Raw genomic sequence first — 23340 nt, 5'->3', positions numbered from 1 at the left:
ATAATGCCAATGATCTTAGTATATATTTATGACAAAAAAAACTGCTTCTTCCAAAAATGGTTAACTTCCTGGCCCCTGGGACTGAGGTACTTTGAAGGGGGGGGGGAACATAGTCTGAAATAATTTAATGCTTTGAAATCTGCACTTTGGTATTAATCAACAGCATGATGAAATAAAATTTTTAAAAATTTCCAAAATTTTGAAAGATGTGGCCCCAGAGTCAGTGATTCCTGAGGGATGGGGAGCTCAACTGTGGACCTGCCCTAACACAAGAAGCCCTGAGGGGCCCTCAAATTCACTGTGGAAATGCATTTTCTCTTTGTTACTCTGATCTGCCCTAATTCAATTGTTGGAAAGTTGTCGCATGATACTCAGGTGACCTATAAGGCCCATGGGCCTCTTGTAATAATTAAAAAAATTGATATCTCAAGGATAAACATAAACTCTTTTAAGACTTTTTATAATTTTTTTCTCCATTTCATAATCAACAAGAATTTTTATGCATTATAAAGCTGTGAATAAATTCCTTTTCTCTGCCAAAAATCTGAATCGACAAAAATCTCAAAAAAAGGCTTTGGTGTATCCTTAAGGTATCAATAAAAAAAAAATAATATCTCTGATAAACATAAACTTTTCTAAGATTTCTTTATGACCTTTTCTTCTTTATTTTAGTGGTGATTTTTGAGCCGACGACAGAGACCTGCACAGAGGGGACCAAGCAGTGCGACCTGAACGCCCAGTGTGTGGACTACCCCCTCGGCTACTGCTGCAGGTGTTTGGATAATTACTATGGCAACGGGATCAGCTGTCTGGAGATGGGTCAGTGTTCTAAATGACATTAAAGGGTCCATATGATAAAGTAGTCCTTAAGTATTATTTAGAGAATGAGACGAGTTCTGTATCATGCTACGCACTCGTCCACCCCCAAATTTGTATCTATGATACAGAACCTGTCGAGTTCTCTAAATGATTTGTGACACAATCAATCAATCAAAAATAGTCCCACCCACTTTATAACGTTGCAGCATCCAAACTTCCGCCAGAGTTTTGTAGTTGAGGTCCCGACGGGGAGTACGCGTCCGCAGTATATATATATTTCCACGGAAAACGTAAAATTCGGTCAGATTAGTTTTGACAATTTAACGGGGTAGGCGTAATCGAGTGATAGTAGTCTTAATGGATAAGGTGGAGAATGTAACCGCCATTGTTGTGTAGATGGAGATTGATCATAATATATTTCAGGGGCCTTAAAATCCCGGTGTAACTAGATTTACTAAAACAGGATTTACAGAAAATTCTTCGATGGATTTGGATGTCACTGATTTTTATTTTCTAATTAAATTGCGACATTAAAAAACAAAGTGAAAGAGATATGTGCTGTCGTCAGCGAGAAGGATTTTAAAAAATAAAAACGCGGAAAAAATGGACTTGAATAATTTTGCACGAGATGAGTGGATGTTTTCCGTTGTTGCGAATTTTCCATTTCGTTTGGATCTGTAGAGGATGTTTTCCGTTATTGCGAATTTTCCTTTTAGTTTGTATCGAAATTACGTGTATATTCTGTGGAATAAGTTTTTAAAAAGTGATTGAGAAATTTTGACATTTTACATTCTTAGGAAAATACCGGGTTTAAATTTATAATAGGAAAACATCAGTATTTACTATTTGTATGTGCTTTTGCTAAATTGAATCAGATTTATTTTTAGATCGTGCTGTATTTTAGATACAGAATAGTTAGCAAATACAATACTGTATACAGGGCTAATACAGAACGAAAAGTAGCTCCGCCCACCACAGTCCCGTTCTGTATTGCTAATACAGAACAGTAAACTTCAAAGAAAAACACTGCTATCGTGTCACAATTTGTTTTTTATACGCCCGTCTTAAGACGGGACGTATTATGTTATAGGCTTCATGTCCGTCCGTCCGTCTAGCTGTCCGTCTGTCCATTCATGTCCGGCTCATAACTTGAATACTATTAGACCTAGGATTATCAAACTTTGACAGTTGATACTTCTTGGGTAGACTTGGGTAGACGATGTGTCGCGCACAAAAAGTAGGTCGCTGTGACCTTTAATAAAGATGCTATGACCAAATATGGAAAAATCCTGTCCGGCTCATAACTAGAAAACTATTAGACCTAGAGCTTTCAAACTTGGCAAAATTATACATCTTAGGTAGAAGGTGTGTCGTGGCCTATTTCAAGGTCACTGTGACCTTAAATTTAAGTGAATTTAATAAAAAAATTTAAGTCTTTAAAATTTTAAATTTCATAATCCTAAAAAATGTAAAAATATAGTTGTATTCTTAATTAAAAATGTTAAATCAAGTAAAAACTTATTTTTTTATTATATACTTTACAGCAATCTGTAACAAATGTTAATGTTTTGAGAGGAATTCAGTTTGTCCCATGGGCATAATTATCAAGCACTGGTCAAGAAGAATTTTGATAGCAGAAATTTGCATGTCAAATTAGAGAGAAATTAATGAGTTTATTGTCAGGAGCTAACTGGTAGTGCAGATCTCTTATAATGTAGCTGTTATCTTTATCTTTAATCTCTTGGGAGTTGGGCAAAAAGAAATGGCCTCACAGTTGCTTGTGTTAATTAAGAGTTCTTGATGGCTAGTTCAGAAAAAGATCTTTCAATTGGTGTAATGTAATTGAAACAAATTGATGCTTTAAAATACAGTGTATAATAAAAACTAAATTAATATTGCATAATATAATTAAAACTAGGCCTTATTAAAAAATGTTAAATTAAGTAAAAACTTTTTTTTTTTCATCATTATAATATACTTTTACAGCAAACTGTAGCAAATGTTAATGTTTTGAGAGGAATTCAGTTTGTCCCATGGGCATAATTATTGAGCACTGGTCAAGAAAAATTTTGATAGCAGAAATTGCATGTCAAATTAGAGAGAAATTAATGAGTTTATTGTCAGGAGCTAACTGGTTGTCTAAGAGCATCTCTGTTAATGCAGCTGTTATCTTAATTTATCTTTTGGGAGTTGGGCAAAAAGAAATGGCCTCATAGTTGCTTGTGTTAACTAAGAGTTCTTGATGGCTATAGCCCAGATAAAGATCTTTCAATTAGTGTAATGTAATTAAAACAAATTGATGTTTTAGTGTATGATTAAAACTAAATTAGTATTGTATAATATAATTAAAACTAATTATACATGTGTTCATTGAAAAAAAATTACATTTCAATTTTTATATATTTGCAACAAATTGCAGTCATGTCTCACTTAGAATTTTATAGTCTAAAGAATAAGATATTTTTGATTTTTTTTGTTAGACTGTAGCATTTCCATTATTCCATAAATTATGCAATTAACAATTTAAAGCTGCAGATGGATATTTGTTAAGTTCTAACACAGCCAGTTTAGAATTATATGATGTATTATTTGTTATAATTAATCCCTACACTGTAAGTATCTTAGAGATGTATATATGTACAATGTTTTAAACATGATAAGAAATTGAAATTAGATCATTGAAATCTGTGTCAATCTGTTAATCAAGGTTATCTGATTTTTTTGCACCGTTACCAATTTATGATTATTGAACAATATATTTGATGGGCGTATCATGCTGTGGCGGGGCACTTTATTTTTTAATGCAATTTTTTTAATTTGATTTCTCAGAAGTCTTGTTAAGAAAATAGATGTACATAAAAAAAATTCAATCTTTATGTCAGATGTAAATGATATTGAAAAGGATTTTAAACCCCTTGTATACCCCTGGTACATAGTGGGTCAAAAATGAAAATTTTGTTTAAGTAATTTTAACTATAGGCATTAGTGAAAATTTAAAGGTGCTTGACTGTTCAATACTGTAACAAACGTAAAGGATTTGTACTAAGAAATGATAAACATAAATGTTTTTTTGACACTGAATTTTTCCCATTAATACTTATTATGAGTGTTTTGTAGGAGAGCCTCAGCGATTGAATGGCAAGGTTTATGGAGAACTGAACGGAAGCCCTGTAGCTAATCTGGACATGCATATATACATTGTGTCGCGAGACGGGAGAGCTTACACTGCCGTCAGCCGCATACCTCCAGAAATGGAGGGAAATATGCGCTCATTGGTTACCATTGGAGGAATCATGGGATGGATGTTTGCACAGACTCAACATCCAGATGCCAAAAATGGATACACGTTGACAGGTAATGTTGATTGGTAATGTTGACAGGTAATGTTGATTGGTAATGTTGACAGGTAATGTTGACAGGTAATGTTGACAGGTATTGTTGATTGGTAATGTTGACAGGTATTGTTGATTGGTAATGTTGACAGGTATTGTTGATTGGTAATGTTGACAGGTATTGTTGATTGGTAATGTTGACAGGTATTGTTGATTGGTAATGTTGACAGGTATTGTTGATTGGTAATGTTGACAGGTAATGTTGACAGGTAATGTTGACAGGTATTGTTGATTGGTAATGTTGACAGGTATTGTTGATTGGTAATGTTGACAGGTAATGTTGATTGGTTTTGTTGACAGGTAATGATGATTAGTAATGTTGACAGGTATTGTTGATTGGTAATGTTGACTGGTAATACAGTAAAACTCATTTAGTACGAACACGGATATAGCGAATTCACGGATATAGCGAAGTTTTTCTAGGTCCCCGGCAAAATTCTTAACAAATCTTTGTAAAATTTTACGGTTATAACGAACTCTGATATAACAAATTTACGGATATAGCGAACTGATTTTGAGTCCCATTGAGGTTAAATACAATGAAATTTACATCTTTTATAAGGAACTTCAGATTAAATAGGTCGTCCTGACTTTAATTTCTGTTAGCTTCTGTATATAAAATTCAACAAAACCTTAGTTATCTAAGGTATGTTTTGTAATATTTGCTTCCACAACATATTTGGTAGTAATACTTGAAGAAAAATATGCATATTATTGCAAATTCGCTATATATGGTAAAATTCGTTATACGGATATAACAAATTACGGATATAGCGAATTAAATTCACAGGTCCCAAGGACTTCGCTATAACCGAGTTTTACTGTATTGAATATCAATTACATTGTGACATTTGACACACAGTTTCCTAAACTTTACTGCTATTCCTATATTACAAGCAAACCAAAACTCTAAAGATTCTTTTAAGTAATAAAAATATGATTTTTGTTGTCTGTGTGTCACGTAGCATTTTATATGACTGATATCCTTTCTGTAATTACATCTTTCCAGGTGGAGTTCTGAATCGTACCGCAGTAATTAGGCATTCTACAGGAGAACAGGTCCAGATCATTCAGAAATTCTTTGGTCACGATGCCCAAGGTCACATGAGACTAGAAACTGAAATCCAGGGCAGCGTTCCCGCGGTCCCAGTCAATTCTACCTTCACTCTCAATGATTACATAGAGGAGTATGAACGAGTTGGAGCAGGTATTATACGCACTCTTGTTATGTCTGATTGTAACATTTGTAAGTTGTTCTTTGTACATGTACTGATAAAATCTCTTTTGTTAATATGTACATTATCATATATTTCATAATATTTACTTGCAAGAAAAATCTTTCATTTATGTACTTTGTCAAACTTTATACCTTGGAGATTATCTTCAGAATTTATATTTGATACTCTTCTTTTAAGACTTTGCACTAAATTAAACTTCACCAGGCTTTGTTCTCCCTGACTTAAATTCACTTGTTACATGTACTTTGTACTTTACATCAGACTTTGTACTTTAAAGACTGTTTACTTTGTAGGAACCTGGCAATCCGTATCTACTGGCCGTTACATTGTGAACGGAAGAACTCGTCAGTATGAACTGGATCAGACCATCAGGTACGAGGAATGTAAATACAGCACTGACCCCCAGCCCGACGTCCTGAGGCTGTCCACCAGCAGGAATTATCTCAGTTACGAGGAGGACCAGAAAATCGTCCGCTACATCTTGACGGCAAAAATAGGAGTCAGTCGAACAGGTATTGTCCTCAAATTAATTTCGTCCAAAACCTCTAAATTTGATCCTTTTGAAAATTAAATTACATTGTACTATTTGGGATGTTACACTGTGTTACCTCCCCTTTAATTTCCATCAGGTCTTGATCCATGTATAGAGGGTGCTACTAAATGTCACTCGTCTGCGGAGTGTATTCCAGACGGAACAGATTTTAGGTGTCAGTGTCGTACAGGATTCCTTGGGGATGGAACAGACTGTCAAGGTATCCAAAGTTTTTGTGTACAGTAAAACTTGTTTAGTACAAACACGGATATTGCGAATTCACGGATGTAGAGAAGTTATCTTGGATCCCTAATTATATAAATTTAACGAATTCCTTATACGAATATAATGATTTATGGATATAGCAGAGTAATTCCATAGGTCCTACTGACTTTGTTATAACATAGTTTTACTATATTCCCTTAAAAGCTCCGGTATTTCCTACGAATAGTATTACTAAGTGCCAGTACAATGAATTTTCTGTTAAAAAACATGAAATGGCTTAATTTCCTTATAATCGTAGAATTATAATATATTTACTGTTACTATTACAGTATTACAATCTTTTAATCATAGCTAGTTTTAATTTCACACATTTTTATACATTAATTTTTCTTGAACATAGATTTATTAGATTTAAAGCTACATGTATTTGACTATATTGGACTTATTGGTTTGTTTGATTTCCATTCCAGATGTGAACGAATGTACAGATAACCCCTGTGACGTTAACGCTGACTGTTACAACCTTCCTGGCTCATTTGAGTGTACCTGTCGATTCGGTTTCACAGGAAACGGGCTTCAGTGTCAGCGTAAGAAACAACCAATTGAGATCTTTTCTTTCTTTTTCATAAATCAACACAAAACATCAAAATTATGAAGACATAAATATCAACTTATTAATAGAGGTGGCTTTCACTTTCTGGGATTAAAATAAATGTATATTATTATTTTATTCATTTTTTCTTTGCACGAGTTTTACAGTGTTTACTCCCCCCCCCCCCCAAAAAAAAACTGTGTTTGAATTTGACATAACTATCAAGTGTTACAAGTATTTATCTGAAGAAAAGTTTCCACAGCTATATTTTATCAATCTATGTTACTTCTTTTCAAATAAAGGAATGAAGAACTTTTTCATTCCAGTGGAGAATATCTCATAATTATTTACAAATAGAATTTGTTTTTAAAATTTGACTCCAAAAAAATGATAGGTTTACATTATACCAAAAATACAAATTTTAAATCATTGATTACCAGAAAGGGTATATGATTTTGTTTCTTCATACTGCCACAATGTGCTATGATTTGTGTGACTGTTTTTGATTTTCAGGAGAGGTGTCATTATGTGATGGTGATGTCTGCCATCAGAATGCTCGCTGTGTTTTCAACAGTGACATCGGCCTGCCCATGTGTGAATGCAATGCTGGCTTCTATGGAGATGGGCTGAACTGTACTGCTCTAGGTGTGTTTACTTAATACAACTTTTTTACACATATACAATTGTTCTAGTGTAACGAGACCTCTAAGGTCTCGCTCTCAGTCTTTGAGAGTAAAGATGTATTCCTGCTCTTTCAGTAATTGAGGTCCTTCTTGTCTTATTATAAAGTGCCTCTTCTATCTCATAAGTACAAAACTGTAGATCACTCAATTTTCACACCATATTTTCGCAAAAAGTCATTGACTCTTCATAAGTGAGACATCCTGGTTATTGCTCTATATACCCCTTAATCTTCATAAATACTATATGTGAGAAAGAAATTTTTGCAAGCACACTATCTCACATGTGAAAATAATGGTCTTGCAAATAAAATTGATTTACAGTACTGTAGATCACTAAATTTTCGCGACACCTTATTTTCGCGAGATTGTCATTGACTGTTTGTAAGCAAGACATAATTTTCACGAATACTTGTTTTTCCTCTATATACTCCTAAGGAATACTTTTATATGCAAGAATTAAATTTTGGCGAACACATTGTGTCGTGTAATTACACGAAAATAAAGTTAACGTGAATAAAAAGTTATTATGCCCCCCTTCGAAGAAAAAATATTGCTTTGCTGCTGTCTGTCAGAGAGAAACTAAACTGTATTCCCTGTCCGTACGACTTTTTGGTCCACAACCCTCCGTTCATTTACTTCACAACCATTGCACATACTGAAATGAAATTTGGTATACTGATATATCACATGAATATCTAGGCCAAGTTCTGTTTTGAACGCACCATTTTTCACAGAGTTATGCCCCTTGGACTTAGAAAAATTTCAATTATTTGCAGTTTCCATTCATTTTCTTCAAAACCATTGCACATACTGAGATGAAATTTAGAATACAGATATATCACATGAATATCTGGGTCAAGTTCTGTTTTGGGTATGATCGCACCACTTTTCACAGAGTTATGCCCCTTGGACTTAGAAAAATTTCAATTATTTGCAGTTTCTGTTCATTTTCTTCACAACCGTTGCACACACAGATGAAATTAAGTATACAGATTAATCAGATGAATTTTTAGGCCAAGTTCTGTTTTGAGTACGATCGCCTCATTTTTCACAGAGTTATGCCCCTTGGACTTAGAAAAATTTAATTCTTTGCAGTTTCCGTTCATTTTCTTCAAAACCATTGCACATATTGAGATGAAATTTAGTATACAGATTAATCAGATGAATATCTAAATCAAGTTCTGTTTTGGGTATGATCGCACCACTTTTTACAGAGTTATGTCCCTTGGACTTAGAAAAATTTCAATTATTTGCAGTTTCCGTTCATTTTCTTCACAACTGTTGCACATACTGATATAAAATTTAGTACACAGATTTATCAGATGAATATCAAGTTCTGTTCTATGTACTATCATGCCATTTTTGACAGAGTTTTGCCACTTGGGCTTGGAAAAATTCCAATTTGACTCCATAAAAAACATCTCTTGTTTACAGTATATAAAAGTACATGTAATGAAGTCTGCCCTATCTTTGAGTATTTGAGTGTAATAAGGTCTACCTTGTCTTTTAATTACAGTGTTTAAGAGTAATGAGGTCTGCGTTTTCTTTCAGTATTTGAGTGTAATGAGGCCCCGGAGGTCTGCCATCAGGATGCGGAGTGTGTGTACGACTATAACGAGCAGCGGTACAAGTGTGAGTGTGGGGAGGGGTTCAGTGGGGATGGACTCGTCTGCGAGACCATCAGTGAGAGCCAGTGTGAGCGGTGCCACGTCAATGCTACGTGTGTCTTCAACATCAACACGTTTACCCACGTCTGTCAGTGTAATCCGGGATTTACTGGCGACGGAAGATACTGTTCTACTATTGGTAAGTAATTTTAGTGTTAAACAATTATTGATAATTATTTTTACTATTTAGAAATTCGGTTTTATTTTTACTTGCAACTTGCAAGGTGCATTAAAAATTATTATTCTATATGATGTTCACTGAATCAAACTTTTAAGATTCAAGGTTATTAGAGGCAAGTTATAACTGTATGACTATGATGAATAAAACACTATTTAGGATTTAAGGGGGGACCTACGTCCAAAAAATCTTTGTGTGAAATTTTCAAAACTTTGACAGTTCTTTCCTGACCACTTGCTCTGAATTTTTAGGTATTAAAAACAATACCTTTATATGCTTATTTTTACACAGGAGCACGTGCAAAAACAGTGTGAAATGCTAAAAATAGATTATTTTCAGTCAATATTGTTCTACCCCAAATATGCGCTAAAAAGAACTAAAAATGTCAAATCAAGTTCAAAATCAACACTTATTTAATTTATATGACTTGTATCTTTAAAATGGAGGCAAATTCATTGAAATCCATCTCGCATGAAAAATTATAATGGAGCACAATGTAAGTATTACCCCATTTTTCTTGTCATATTTTTTACAATTCCGACATGCATAACAGATAATATCTTAAAAAGTCTTTGTGTGAAAATGTTGTAATTCATATTTTTTGAAAGAAATGATTCATCTCTTTATTTCAACAAAGAAAAAAGTATACCTTTATGATAAAATAAACGAGAAATATGACGTTTCCTTTTATTTTTGTACATCAGGTGTCATAAATGTGTGTCTGCACTAAAAAAGGGTAAGTAAGCACTGACAAACACCTGAATATAAAACTATTTTGCGGAAAACGAGTGTTCTGTTTTGATAAGAAACAATTTAAATAGATAATTTTTTTTCTACATTCCATTCATTCTGTCCCCCCCCCCCCCATTTCCCTGTCAACAACCAATGCATATTAGAACCTAGAAAAAATGACTTCATACAATAAAACCTACATGTACTACGTAAATCAATAAGCAAATATACACCTGTACAAGTACATTTCTTAATTTTTTTCTTAGTTTTCTCCAGAAAATCGATTAATGGCAATTATAAAATTAAACATATTTCCCTTATTTAAGCCGCTTTCTTTGCTGAATTTTATTTCTTTTTTGCACTATTATACCAGCATATTATCGAGGTATTTTTTTCACAAAAGACATTGCTATGAATTATCAACCAAAGGAAGCGAATCTATTAACAAACTCCATAAATCAAATAAAACTGTGATTAATGATGAATAAATTTTCCTTTTTGTAAATTGTGTACGTAATTGATTATCAACAATGTTATGCCTATATCACAGTTGCAAAAGTCAACAGGTAAAAACAAACGTCGCTATTGTGACGTCACATAACGCTGCTTTGACGTACAACGACATGGGTCCCCCTTAAAATAAAGATTTCCAAATAAATGGTTGTTGATCAGATTCGTTGAGATAGAAATTCTTCACAGAGAACAACAAATATCTTTTTTCAGAGGTTCCAGATGTTTGCAGACGTTGTAGTGAGAATGCCGAGTGTTTGTACGATGTCTCTAAACAAGACTACACGTGTCAGTGTCGATCTGATTACCGTGGTGACGGCTTCAACTGTACTCAGGTGGACTGTCGCTACGAACAAATCTGCGATCCCAATGCTGACTGCATGTATGATCCATTTGAACTGAGGCATCTGTGTCTGTGCAGAAATGGATTTACAGGTTAAAAATTTATGCTTGAAATAAATAGATTAAACTTTTCTCTTTAACAATATTATGTTTTTTCCAATACAGCTTGGAATAAGTTTTGAAGAAAACCTTTTGATAACATAAATTAACAGATACCTGTACATGTGACTCTCAATGAACTTAAAGCGTGCAGGAATGTGGTAAAGAAAGGCTGCAGGAATGTGGTAAAGACAGTTTTAGAGTTTGACTAAGAGAGGATCACCTAAACTTTTTTGTCTGTAGGTAATGGTATGACTTGCGAGCCTGAGGGGTGTGAAGTTTACAATGACTGTGACGTGAACGCCCAGTGTCTCCCGGATCCTAGGTATACCAATAGGTACGCCTGTCGCTGTAATCAGGGATACAGGGGGGACGGCAAATACTGTCAGCAAGAGGGTAAGTCGGCTTAAATTGACCAGGTGGAATTGGTTTATAATCTGGAAAAAATTCTTATTGAGTTGTCTAAATTTACAGGGTGAATTAGTTTATAATTAAAATGGGGGGGAAAAGGTGTTTGATTATAACAGATTACATATTTGAGAATTTCAAGCAATATATGTGCATAATGATTTGTATTACAGAGGTTTCCTGTAACCAGATCAACAACTGCTCCCCGTTTGCCGAGTGTCTGTACAACCTCTCTGTAAACTCCTTTAGGTGTCGCTGTAGGCCAGGCTATGACGGCGACGGAAAGATCTGTACCCCTAGTGGTAGGTCATCAAACATTTCCAGGCCCCGGGGACATAAAACTTAGAGGAGCTCAATTTTGATTTAAGTCTCACTTTGTCACTGTGTATTCCTTTTGTAAAAGTGAGACTGAGATCAAAAGTGAGCTTGTCTAATATTTAGGGCCCTTGAGCCAGGACCCTGAATTTTTAGACTCATCCATGCAGATTCTTGTCCTCTTTTGTGTATATTGCACACACATAAGCATTTTGATGATCAAAATGCTAGTGGAATGGATTTTAAATTTTTGAATGGAAAACACTTTAATATAGAACGTAATTACAAATATGAGGTAAAAATTGTGTTATCTAAATCTATAAATGTAGATATATTTGTTGTTTCTATTGTGAAGTTGAGAATGTAAAGGAACTGTGTTTTGCATAATTCTAAATGTGTGTCATATTTTATTTCAGGTCATAATTGCCAGAGAAATCCTACCGTGTGTGATCCTAATGCTAACTGTGTTCCCACTGGAGACATGTACATGTGTGTGTGTAACTCCGGCTTCAGGGGAGACGGCAAGCTTTGTTACAGTAAGTTATATACAAGGTACAGTTTCAGAAAGTACAGATTCAAAAGAAACAATTTACATGTTTCAATATGAAAGCATATGTGTATGATATTGCCAGATGCTTGTGTTCACTCTCTACCATCGGCTCATACATTCACCTTTGTCGTTGGCTCGCGTATCACAGTGATAAACACAAAAAATAGTGTGTTTGCTTTAATACATTATAATTCAATTTCTATGCTTATGTCTGAGTTTTGAGATAGATATTTATTTTTTTTGTGGGGGGGGGTGTAAAAAGGGTGATTTTGAATAATTTGACCATATACATCTAGTCACTAGAAAAGATGAGAAAAGATTACAGTGACACAAATTAATGTAATTAGATTTGAGACAGGTTATCAGTCATCTATATTGGTTTTGATCTCTATTTTTTCAGGGACAAGCTCTGACGACTATCTGTTACTGTCTCAGGGTAAAACAATCAGTCGTGTCAATATGGACCAAGAAGATGGACCAGGGCAACTTATTCTTTACCAGCCTGGTAAGTCTCTGTAAAGATTGAATTCTCCATCAGCCTAATAAATCTAGATAAATTATTCTCTACCAACCTAGTAAGTCTGCAGGAAATTAGTGCGATATTTCAAAATTAAGATACGAATGTAGTACTGGAGGATTTGTTTAAAAAAGTTTTGTTTACTACATGGCAATTGTTGATTTTAATGTACCATATGTGTAACTAAGAGTATGAATAATCCTATTGTTAGAACATGTTTTGTAAGAAGAATTTTGATTGGCTGTTACAGATCAGCTGATTGTTGCCGTGGATGCTGATTGTGCTGATGGCAGTATACTTTACACTGATGTTGTGGGAGGAAATATTTACCATGCTTCTGGAAATGGTTCCAGTCTTAATGTCCTGGTATCAGGCAAGTGTTTTGAAATTTGTCTCTTGAGAAAACCACATTTAAATGTACCTGTATAATGTTTTGATAGCAGCAAAGTTCACAAATAGCCTATATTTTAAATTTTGAAAATTTGATTTTTTTCAATATTTACAGGACACAAAATGTCAGTTTGGCCAATTTAACTAAATATCTAATAAGAAGGACATAATTTTCTCATTAGTCTCTGTACTACATGTATATACATGTACTCATCATCATGCCTATTGTTTTCTGTTAAAGGTCTGAAGTCCCCTGAAGGTCTCTCCATAGACTGGGTGTCGCGGAACATGTACTGGACAGACTCGGAGATGGACTGTATCGAGGTGTCCAGACTGAACGGAACGTCCAGAAAGAGGCTGTTTGACAAGGAACTGGTCAATCCCAGAGCCATTGTAGTCAATCCACAGAGAGGGTCAGTTATTTTGACCAGCAGTATAAACAGAAGAACAGAATTTCTATAAGCTATTACAAATATAAGCTTTATTTTCAGTATCCATATTTTAAAAAAAAAATAAACAAAAGAAAAACTTTACAAAGTTCCACGTAATTTTTTGTACAACAATGTATAATATTATTCCTCATAATTATTAAGTTATGTTTGTTATTTTTCTTCATTATTTTATCACTTTCACATTTTCAACTCTGCACTAAATCAAATACCTCAGTGGGCCCTTGATTTTAGACGGTTAATTGTTTGTTTTATTTCTTACTGGAAATAATTTGGAATTTCCCCAATTTTGTAGGAGAATGTACTGGACAGACTGGAACCGAGGCGCCCCTAAAATAGAAGTGGCTGACATGGACGGCACAAACAGAAAGGTGTTCGTAGACTCTGACCTCAGTCTGCCTAATGGTTTGACCCTTGACCTGTATTCCAGTCAGGTGTGTTGGGGAGATGCAGGTAAATTATTCATACACGTATATGTATTAGAAGAGTGGGGATGCCTGTTTTGCAGCTGCAGGACTGACTGAGATTGCCTGATGGATTTAATAAAACCATTATTCACAGAATTACAAAAAAATTTACAATAACTGGGCAAGCATATAAATCTTTGAAAATCCTCAACAAATGTTCATAAATATGGCTTTCAATCGCAGTACAGTTAAGGTGCGCAATGGAAATATCGACTAAATTTTGTATTTAAAAATGTATTCGTAATCGGGATGGCGATTATTTTTAGTACATTATTTATATCGGATAATTGTAATGATGATTAATAACTACATATCGAGGACAATTATATTTTATTTTTAGACTAGTCACGTGATGCGGCAGTCACACGATTTTAGCACATTGACTTGAAGTATTGATGTTACATATAAATATCACTAGTGCAAGGGCATAACCAAGTTAATTTTCCAAGTTTAGTATATATATATTTTCAACACGCATTGTAGTTTTTAAAACGTGCTGCGATCCTGTCTAAATTCTGCAATTTCATTGTTAAAATTACACTTGTGTGACCGAATGCTATATTTTTTGCTGGTCAGCTGCATGAAATATTGATAGAATTAAATTGTTTTTAAGATTTCATCAGGATCGCAGCACTTTTCAGATACCTTAATAGTTCTATAGTTGAAATGTAAAAGCTTACTTTGATCCATCGAGTGTATGCCCTTGCACTACATCGATTTATTAAGACCCCCCACATTACCCTCCGATGTACTTGCATACAAATATAGGGCAGTGTCAATTAAATACGTAATGTACAGAAAATGTATTAATAAAATAGTGAAGAAGACATTAAATTCAAGTTATTTGCCCATAGAATATCTGTAAATAATATTGTATTTAATTAGAGAATGTACATATTTTGTTGAGAAAATATTACTTGATCTGTCTCTCACTGCACACAAACTACTTCACGTTGTAAGAAATGACGTCTTATTGACAATTGTATTGCGATCAGTGACTTGTTTATAACTTGTTATGTGGAATTTAACTAACGACAAAACAACACGCTGTAGTAAGTTTTTATATAGTTTGATGATTTCTTACTGGTTAAATTAGCAGATAAACTCATTTTGTGGTATTTTAAAGAAATGTTGTATGACGTATATTGTGTATGATGTCATAGTCAAGTTTTCCATTAAAACTTTTTCCTTTTTGTAACCTTAACTGTGCTGCGATTCTTTCTTTTATTGAAAATTTCAGAATTAAAAAGAATCCTTTCATTTACTGTGCTAATCAAATGAATGTTTGAAATAATTATCAGTAAAAAATGTCCTTTCTCAAAATAAATATTTTTTTATCTCAGGATCCAGAAAAGTAGAATGTGTACGTGAAGATGGAGTGGGGCGTGTTACTCTGACAGACTCCGCCCCTTATCCGTTTGGCATCACTTACCAAGGAAACAGTGTGTACTGGACAGACTGGTCTCAGTAAGTTAGGGAGCATTGGAGCTTTCTCATTTGTCCAAGCTTAGCATTGTCCTTTTTTCTATATTAAATTTTAGCTGTTAAATCAGTGATTTGATGCATTGTCAACGTTTCTTGATTTCACACCATATTTTAAAAACAAATGTTTGAATATTAAAGTTTTAAATTAATCATCTCCTATTTTGAAGGTGTATAAAAATTCACATTCCCTCGGTCATAAATCTTTTTCTCCAAAATAATTATACTTGTCAATGTTTTAGATAATAAGCTTTCTACCCACTAATTGTAGGAACTCTGTGATGGAGGTGAGCCGTGGGGTGAGACCGACGAGTTCTCTACAACTTCCTGTGGGAGGGAACGGCAAGCTGTACGGAATCACCAGTGTGTCATCCTGTCCCAGAAGTAATTGTTTATCTTATCTTCATTATCTCTCTACAAAATATTTCTATCTAGAAAAAATAGAAATCTCTAGAGGGTGAGATAATTCTAACATAATAAGACTTCTAAGAAAGTGTCATCCTGTCCCGGCAGTTATTGTTTATCTTCATCTTATATAAAAGCACTATCTCTCTGCTTAATTCTAGAATGTTACACTGTGTTTTGATCCATATGATGACTTGACTTGTTTGAATTTTAATTGTACATCATCCATTAGAGACTTGTTATGTTTTCAACTTTATGAGAAGCTTCATTTAATGAGCAGTGGTCACTGCCTCTTAAATTTATTCTCTGCATCTAGAATGATTTTGGAATTACGGGGCATTCAAATTCAGTTGTTTAATTAGCAAAAGATGATTCATGCTTGTTGAAGAATGAATACTGAATATTATGATTATTATTTCAGTAAACAATGCCTGCTCCCTGAACAATGGTGGGTGCCGGTTCCTATGTTTACCCACACCTAATGGTGGCAGAACCTGTATGTGTCCTGATGACATCTCTGAGCAGAAATGTAACGAGATTTCCGTCATCAGAAAGAAAAAGTAGAGGTAAAGCTAGAGCCAATCAAAAGAATTTAAACAATGAAAATTAAATTTAAAATTCGGACATAAATGGTAATCAAGCGAAATAGAGTTAAAAACTGTCATAGTAAATACACTTGCAATAAATTCTTGTGTAGAGTAAAGTAATTTTTATTCTCCTTAAGTTTAAAAATAAGTAAGTAATGTCTTGTGAACAAACAAAGAAATTAAAAGTCCTTGTCCTTGGTACCACTAAAATAGTGTCTATTTAGAGTTATTGCTCTTCATATACATGTATCTGGTGCTTTTTCTTTTATACTATGCAAGTTATTCTTACCTGCGGTGAAGGCTCAAGTGATTTTTTTCTAATTAAAATTTATCTGTTGGCATCATCATTGACATTGTAAACTTTTCAATATTTTCATCTTCTTCTCGAGAACAAATGAGCCAATTTCAACCAATCTTGGCACAAAGTATCCATTGATAAAGGGGATTCAAGTTTGTTTGTTTTTTTCCCAAATGTGGGCCCATGCCCCTTTCCAAAGGAGTATAATTCATAGATGTTTCAGAAAAAAATGAAACTTTTGGGAAAGCTTCCTGATAGAAATTTTTGCCCCACTTACCCGATGACCTTTGTTTGAACATACTTGAATCTTTAAAGATTTTCCTCTCAAGAACAACTGTGCCAGAAGAATTGAAATTTACAAGAAAGCTTTATTACGTAGTGTAGATTAAAATTTGTCAGAATCTTGAGCCCTGGGTGTAGTGTGGGGCCAAAAGTAATCAAAGAGCAAAAGCCACTTTGGGCCTTAATCGGCCCTAAGAATTTCTGAAAAATCAAAACCGATCAGTTTAGGTTGCAAATGCAGTATTTATTACATAGAGTGTTGGTGACCACGTATCTATTAATTGTGACGTAATTTTCCATGTAGTCAATGCATTATGACGTCATAAAATGCGTCATTTTCCTCATATCCTGTAAATTCCATTGAAAAAGACTTAAAGTTGAAGCATTTTTTCAATATTTGATATACAGCACAACCTCTGATCCACAAAATGTAAATACATAATGAAAGCTCTATTTCTGAAGATCAAAAAACAAGTTTTATTTTTTGGATCGTGGGCTGTGCTCATATTTTAATTCTTTGCTGAAGGTTGTCAAATAAGCATGTTTTCTGCAAATTGCAAGAACATCGCAATTTCTCATACCTGTTTTCCAATATCTGGATTCTCAAAACGCAACTTTATTATAGAAAATGAAAGCACCAAGTGTCTACTTTATTTTGATATATGAAATGGCAAAGAGGGTGATAGTTAATTAATTGATATAAGTACAGGGCCGTTTTATGCATAAGATGGCTCTTGCTCTTTTTACATTGAATATTTCGTGACTGAGATGAGAATTGTAGGCAGTGGCCTCTTGTTTTGTAATGCTTACCACAAGATTTTTTTTTCTTACAGGAAGGGACCAAATAGTCACAAATACTCAAGAACTTGAGAGACGAGGAACAAGTTATGTGTGAGACATCATAGAACTCAGCATGTGCCAAACAGAGACGTTATAGCTGAATTAATGGTGATTTTAGTTTGTGGACTTGTGTAAATACTTGGTAGCTAGCAGTATTCAGATTGTCTGGGTGTCTGTAGTGTCGATGAGAGAGTGTGAGTGTTATGGAATGACAAGATGACAGAATTGTCATTCTTTTAGGAATAGAAGCCATATGAAATAGATTTATTCTAGTGGTCAAATAGAATGTGTACCAATAAAAAATAATCCTTTTAATACATTGTTAACTGTTCCATTAAAAAAATACTCATGAATGCAACATAATCAGAAGTGATTTTACCTAGAATAAACATTTACCATTTTGCTTAAGGAGTTAAACATCGGAAAAGGGTTTTTTCACCTGTGTTTTGCAAATCCCAAAGATTTTGTTGGTTAAATGTTATATAGTCAAATATTGTTATACATAAGTAGTATATTGTCGATTAATTCTTTTTAAAGATGTATTTGATGCTTTTATAATAGTGTCATGGTTTGTATGTTTATTTTATTTTCAGAGAAAAAACATATTTTGTTGAATTTTAATTTGGACGTAAAAACTCCTTTTTATACTAGGCCTGAGAGTTATAGATATAAGTGTAGTACTAATGTGTGTATTTAACTGGGACTTTATTTTAGACATGGTATTAAATTGACAATAATTCCTTGTTAATTTGATTCTTATTTCCATCTTTATCTGAAAGATCAATGAAAAGGTGATAAAAGATCAATTCTTGTCAGTTCCACCTGAGCAGGTGACGAGATTTGTTGATCCTTCATTAATCCAACTTTTTTTTTCTTTTTTTTTTCTCATATTTCAAAATCGTTAATGTGACGTATTTCTCTGTATTCTGTGAATTTAGTTTTTCAAGATCAATGTATAACAGCTGACTATTGCCATGAAAGGCAATAAGGAGAATAAAATTATTAATAATTATTTATTGTCATTGGTTTATTGATAGACAAAATTATAGAATGGTGAGTTCACAGCCAACAAATGGAAGGTATTCAATGTTTTGTACGGATTAACTTCGGTATCCCGACATTGGACGTGTCAACAACCTGGGTTACATATGTATGTCAATGTTGAATACTCAGTTTCATGGGACAGAATTTATTTTTTTGGATATTTTAATGAGTATGAAGCACAATTGAAAATATGAAAATAATTCTATGAAGTAAATTCCATATTAAATTACAAAACATTGAATTTTCTTTGTATTTTTATTTGCATCTGTTTTTTCTAAATCATTTCCATAAAAGCTGTAAATCTAGTTGAACTGTGACACCACATTTGAGCTGTGACCTCATAGTTGAGTTACATTGAATTTCATAAATTTGAAAAATATTAATTTATAAAAATAATTAAGATAACTGCTATTTAGTCCCTCTTTTATAATTAACACACGTATTAATGTTTAATAAATCGGATTAGATTAGGTAGAAGGTTAAGTATATTTGATATCTTCACCAGGGGTTTTAGATCCGCTCCACAAAGTTTATGTAGAGCGGAGCGGATCAATAACCCTTGACTTGGGAAGATGGTTTGATACTTCTCTTTGAAAATAACTACATCTTACTTTATATAAAAGCACTCGACATCTGATTATTTTTTTAATTTGTTTGTTAACTTCATGTTTATGGGTCAAGGAAGTGTGAATAATAATGACGTACAACATCAGTTTTATAATAGGAAAAACAATGGTGACGGCAAAGTTCACGTTCATCTCCGACTGACTCTAGCGTACAGCTTGTTTATGGTCACTTTTCCGATAGGAAAATCACTGCAGATATTTATAATGTATATTACATACATAAGAAATGAAAGCTTGAAGCTTGATTATTCTGTTCACTCATCAGCAACCCAGATTCTTTTGCTCCTGGCTGGACGTTGAACTTGCAACTCCAGAGGTTGTCAATGACACCCAATCAAACAGTCATGTGTCTTCCACAAGAACTGAATTTTTTTTTCCTTCACATGGGTAAAATCAACAAATAAAGGCATCTAACTCCTAATTACCAGAAGTAACCCCATAGTTACAAACAGAGAGACGCTTTCAGAGAAACTGCAATGGAAAACTGACAGTACCTTGAAGATTTCTCTTCTATTGTATTTATCTACATTTATCCATATTTCTAAAACAAACACATTTTTCTTATTCAAGTTTCATTATATAAAAACATATTATAAAAAAACTGTATATACATTTAATATTCATACCATGCATAAAATGTACAATGGAATCTAATTTTAAATAATTTAATTCTGGTTGTAACGCTGTATTTGATTGGATAAAAAATTTACTTTATATCGTATAAAATGGGTTGCCTACGTCACAATGACTTGCGTCAAAAACGTATCAATCCGCCTGACGTTACATTCAAATTTTGTACAAATTGAAGTCATTTTTTTTACAACAATCATCTTTTTTTCTTACATCAAATGAATGAAAATTAAATTATAAGCAATGAATTTAATAGCTACCCATTTTATACGGTATAAACTGGGTTGGAACAGTTTACGCTTTTTCATAAATTTTATACGGTATAAACTGGGTTGGAACCGTTTTACGTAAACTGTCCCAACCCAGTTGATACCGTATAAAATGGGTGGCTATTAATTCATTCCTTAAGCAAAATAATAACAACACAACTGTTTTTAAAATGAAAAATTAGCTTATTTTTTATAAGAAAGTCACGTGGTTTTTGTGCTGCTTTCGTTTTATCCATTGTGACGTCACAATCATCTTAACGTCAGCAATCTTATCCATTGTGACGTCACAATCATCTCAGCAATGCTTTGGAAAATTCGATCGCCAAGGGAAGTTTTGTTGTCAAGATGGATATCTGGTTGAAAGATAAATCCTTTCAGACAAAGGACCCAAGCAGTAAATGTGACTTCTGCTACCAGTCTGGGGTGCCTGTTAAACCTCTGTTATGCAACAAGCATTTCTATTGTAGCGTCTGTGAAAAGTTCGCTCCTAAGTTTTGCAAGAGAGCCGATTTTACGTGCAGTCGTTGTTCCACTAAAACCAACATCCAACATCAAAGAATAAATTTAGATTTCAGTCCTAACAATGTATTCTCGGAGCACACAGGGAAGAAAAAACCTGAATTTAAAGAAGTGGCAATTGCAATGGAAGGTGGCACTATACTCAGTTTTGGTGGTAAGATATGTTTTAAAAGAAATTGTATTTATATTTTTTTTCAAAAGGGGATACGCGCTATGGAGGAGAGCTTCTGATGAAAATAAAATCTGTAAACCCATTGTTCATTAAGTCGAACATATAGATGTGGAGTTTATATGCATATGCAATTCTGCAATTTAAAAATGTTATTCTAAAATATACTAGTAACTATGTCTGATGGCGATATTCCAGATCCCGATCAAGATTCTGATGACGATTTGGAGGGAAACAACGTAGAGTGGGATCATTTGTTGCAGTCGATGACTTCTCCACAGCCAAACCTGGAAACAGAAAGAAGGAGTAGCGAACAAATCAAAAGAAATCACAGACACGTTCTGTCATGCGCGGACGGTCCTGAGAGTCAAGAATCAGCTGTGATTCGTGGGTTTAAGGAATCACGTGATGAAGTAAATAATCAGAACACCTCTCTGAGATCTTCAGAACATTATAGACGGGGTAATACCCAAAAGTCGGAATCTATGAACGAGAAAATTACGAAAAAACAGGAAAAGGGATCATCGACCGTCAAAACCACGAGAGTGAAAGAGGTTAAGGAAGAAGAAGAAAGGGGCTCATCGCCCGTCAAAGGTATACCGGTATACAAGTAATGCAATAACAAATAAATCTTTGTTTCAAAATGATCACGAATGTAGCTTAAATATAATTGAATGCTTTTAACAATCTTTTTTTCCCCTTTCGGACGTTGCGGTTTATTGTTTGTTTGTTGTTTAACGTCCCTCTCGAGAATATTTCACTGATATAGAGATGCCACCACTTGCTGGCGGAGAGCTGTAAATTTTGACCTCACTTGGAACTTAGGGCCATTGAGCAGTGAGGGATCTTTTTCATGTCAGCATCTACTGCGACATGGGGGTCTCGGTTTACACGGTCTCATTCGAATGACCCAATCGGCAATCCTCGGCTGACTCCGCTACGCTCCATTCAAACTTCGGATGTGAAAGGTGGAGGAATACGCATGACCTGTCTCCACGTTCTACAGTATTCTTTGAAAGCAAGAACACAGTGTTGGGCGTGCATCAAAGTAACTCGGATTTCGCAATATAATGACTGAATCCAACTCCTTATTCCGCGACTCTTGCGAATGACCTGTCAGTTCTACATCTCATAAGGACCAACTCCTTATTCCGCGACTCTTAGAGCAGAATCTCTTCCACTACACCACGCGGGTGACGACCGTGTGGTTTAACTGCACTGCATCTGCAATTTTAGATGGTTGTAAATAATGACCAATTTAAAGATATTCCAAATAATCTACCTATTATTCAGGATTGAGGCCGAAGTTTTCCCGCTTTGAGACGCTCCCCGGAGAATTTTCTGAGGACGAGAATGACTTCAGTCCTATTGGCGATGTGGAAGGACCGGAAGTGAGTGATGGCGAGGGTTACCATGGTGACTCAGAAGAGGACTTTTGGGTTTTCTAGCCACTGAAAAAATTCCTTTATGTAAAAAATAGATATTTAAGTTTTTACTATGTAAATATAAAATAGATTATGTTTGTTCAAAAATCAGAAGTCATTTACATATTAATAAAGTAAAATGTATTTATATTTGAACACAGTTTTCTTTTGTTCATGTAAAATTGGAGTACATGTGTATTTGGTTATGGACACGGCATATCTCCACGATAATTTTATTGTTGGATTTTTCTTCTCTCGTGGATGATTTATAAATTTAATCATATTTAGAACCGAGTCTCATATTTAAAAAAAACTGCTGTAAAAGCGCTCACAGAGTCGTTGATTTTGTGAATTTTATAAACGTTCCTGACGTAGAATTAAATTTCATGTACAGACAATATGAAAAGAACATTTTTGTACGGTAAAAAAACATTTAAAAAGGGGGTGTGGTGGGGATTATAAAATTAAGACAATATAGTTACATTCTGGAAGATCTGCAACAAAATTGCGATATCTCTTTAAACGATATCTTTAGAAAGTTTTATCACATAAAGCACTTTTAACGTTTGCCTTTGTATTGTGGGAAGGGGAAGCACTTTTAACGTTTGTCTTTGTATTGTGGAGAGGAGAGGGTCACATTGAACTATGTATAGAAAAAAC

At 34.1% G+C, this 23340-nt stretch overlaps 2 protein-coding genes across 2 annotated transcripts; both read left to right on the top strand.

Moving 5' to 3' along the window:
• Positions 1-672: 672 nt before the first annotated feature.
• LOC134265986 (nidogen-1-like) lies at positions 673-19011 on the top strand (the record flags this gene model as incomplete). The annotated part of the gene is made up of 20 exons (XM_062748183.1): positions 673-819; positions 3937-4173; positions 5221-5418; positions 5743-5961; positions 6079-6201; positions 6677-6793; positions 7312-7443; positions 9033-9287; positions 10782-11003; positions 11253-11405; positions 11591-11719; positions 12149-12268; positions 12683-12787; positions 13050-13172; positions 13431-13602; positions 13934-14091; positions 15449-15572; positions 15859-15971; positions 16414-16558; positions 17993-19011. Coding segments are annotated over 19 exons (2990 nt in total), but the record flags the coding sequence as incomplete, so codon positions are not given.
• Positions 19012-20879: 1868 nt separating this feature from the next.
• Positions 20880-22836, top strand: LOC134265988 (uncharacterized). The gene is made up of 3 exons (XM_062748185.1): positions 20880-21241; positions 21455-21850; positions 22550-22836. Exons 1-3 carry the CDS (start codon positions 20914-20916, stop codon positions 22702-22704), a joined length of 879 nt encoding a protein of 292 aa, XP_062604169.1. The 5' UTR covers positions 20880-20913; the 3' UTR covers positions 22705-22836.
• Positions 22837-23340: the final 504 nt, after the last annotated feature.

Source organism: Saccostrea cucullata, unplaced genomic scaffold, assembly GCF_032062105.1.
Source record: "Saccostrea cucullata isolate Sc308-1 unplaced genomic scaffold, CSIRO_AGI_Scuc_v1 ctg377, whole genome shotgun sequence".
Classification (NCBI taxonomy): Eukaryota; Metazoa; Mollusca; class Bivalvia; order Ostreida; family Ostreidae; genus Saccostrea; species Saccostrea cuccullata.
This window is presented reverse-complemented; position numbering and strand designations above follow the sequence as displayed.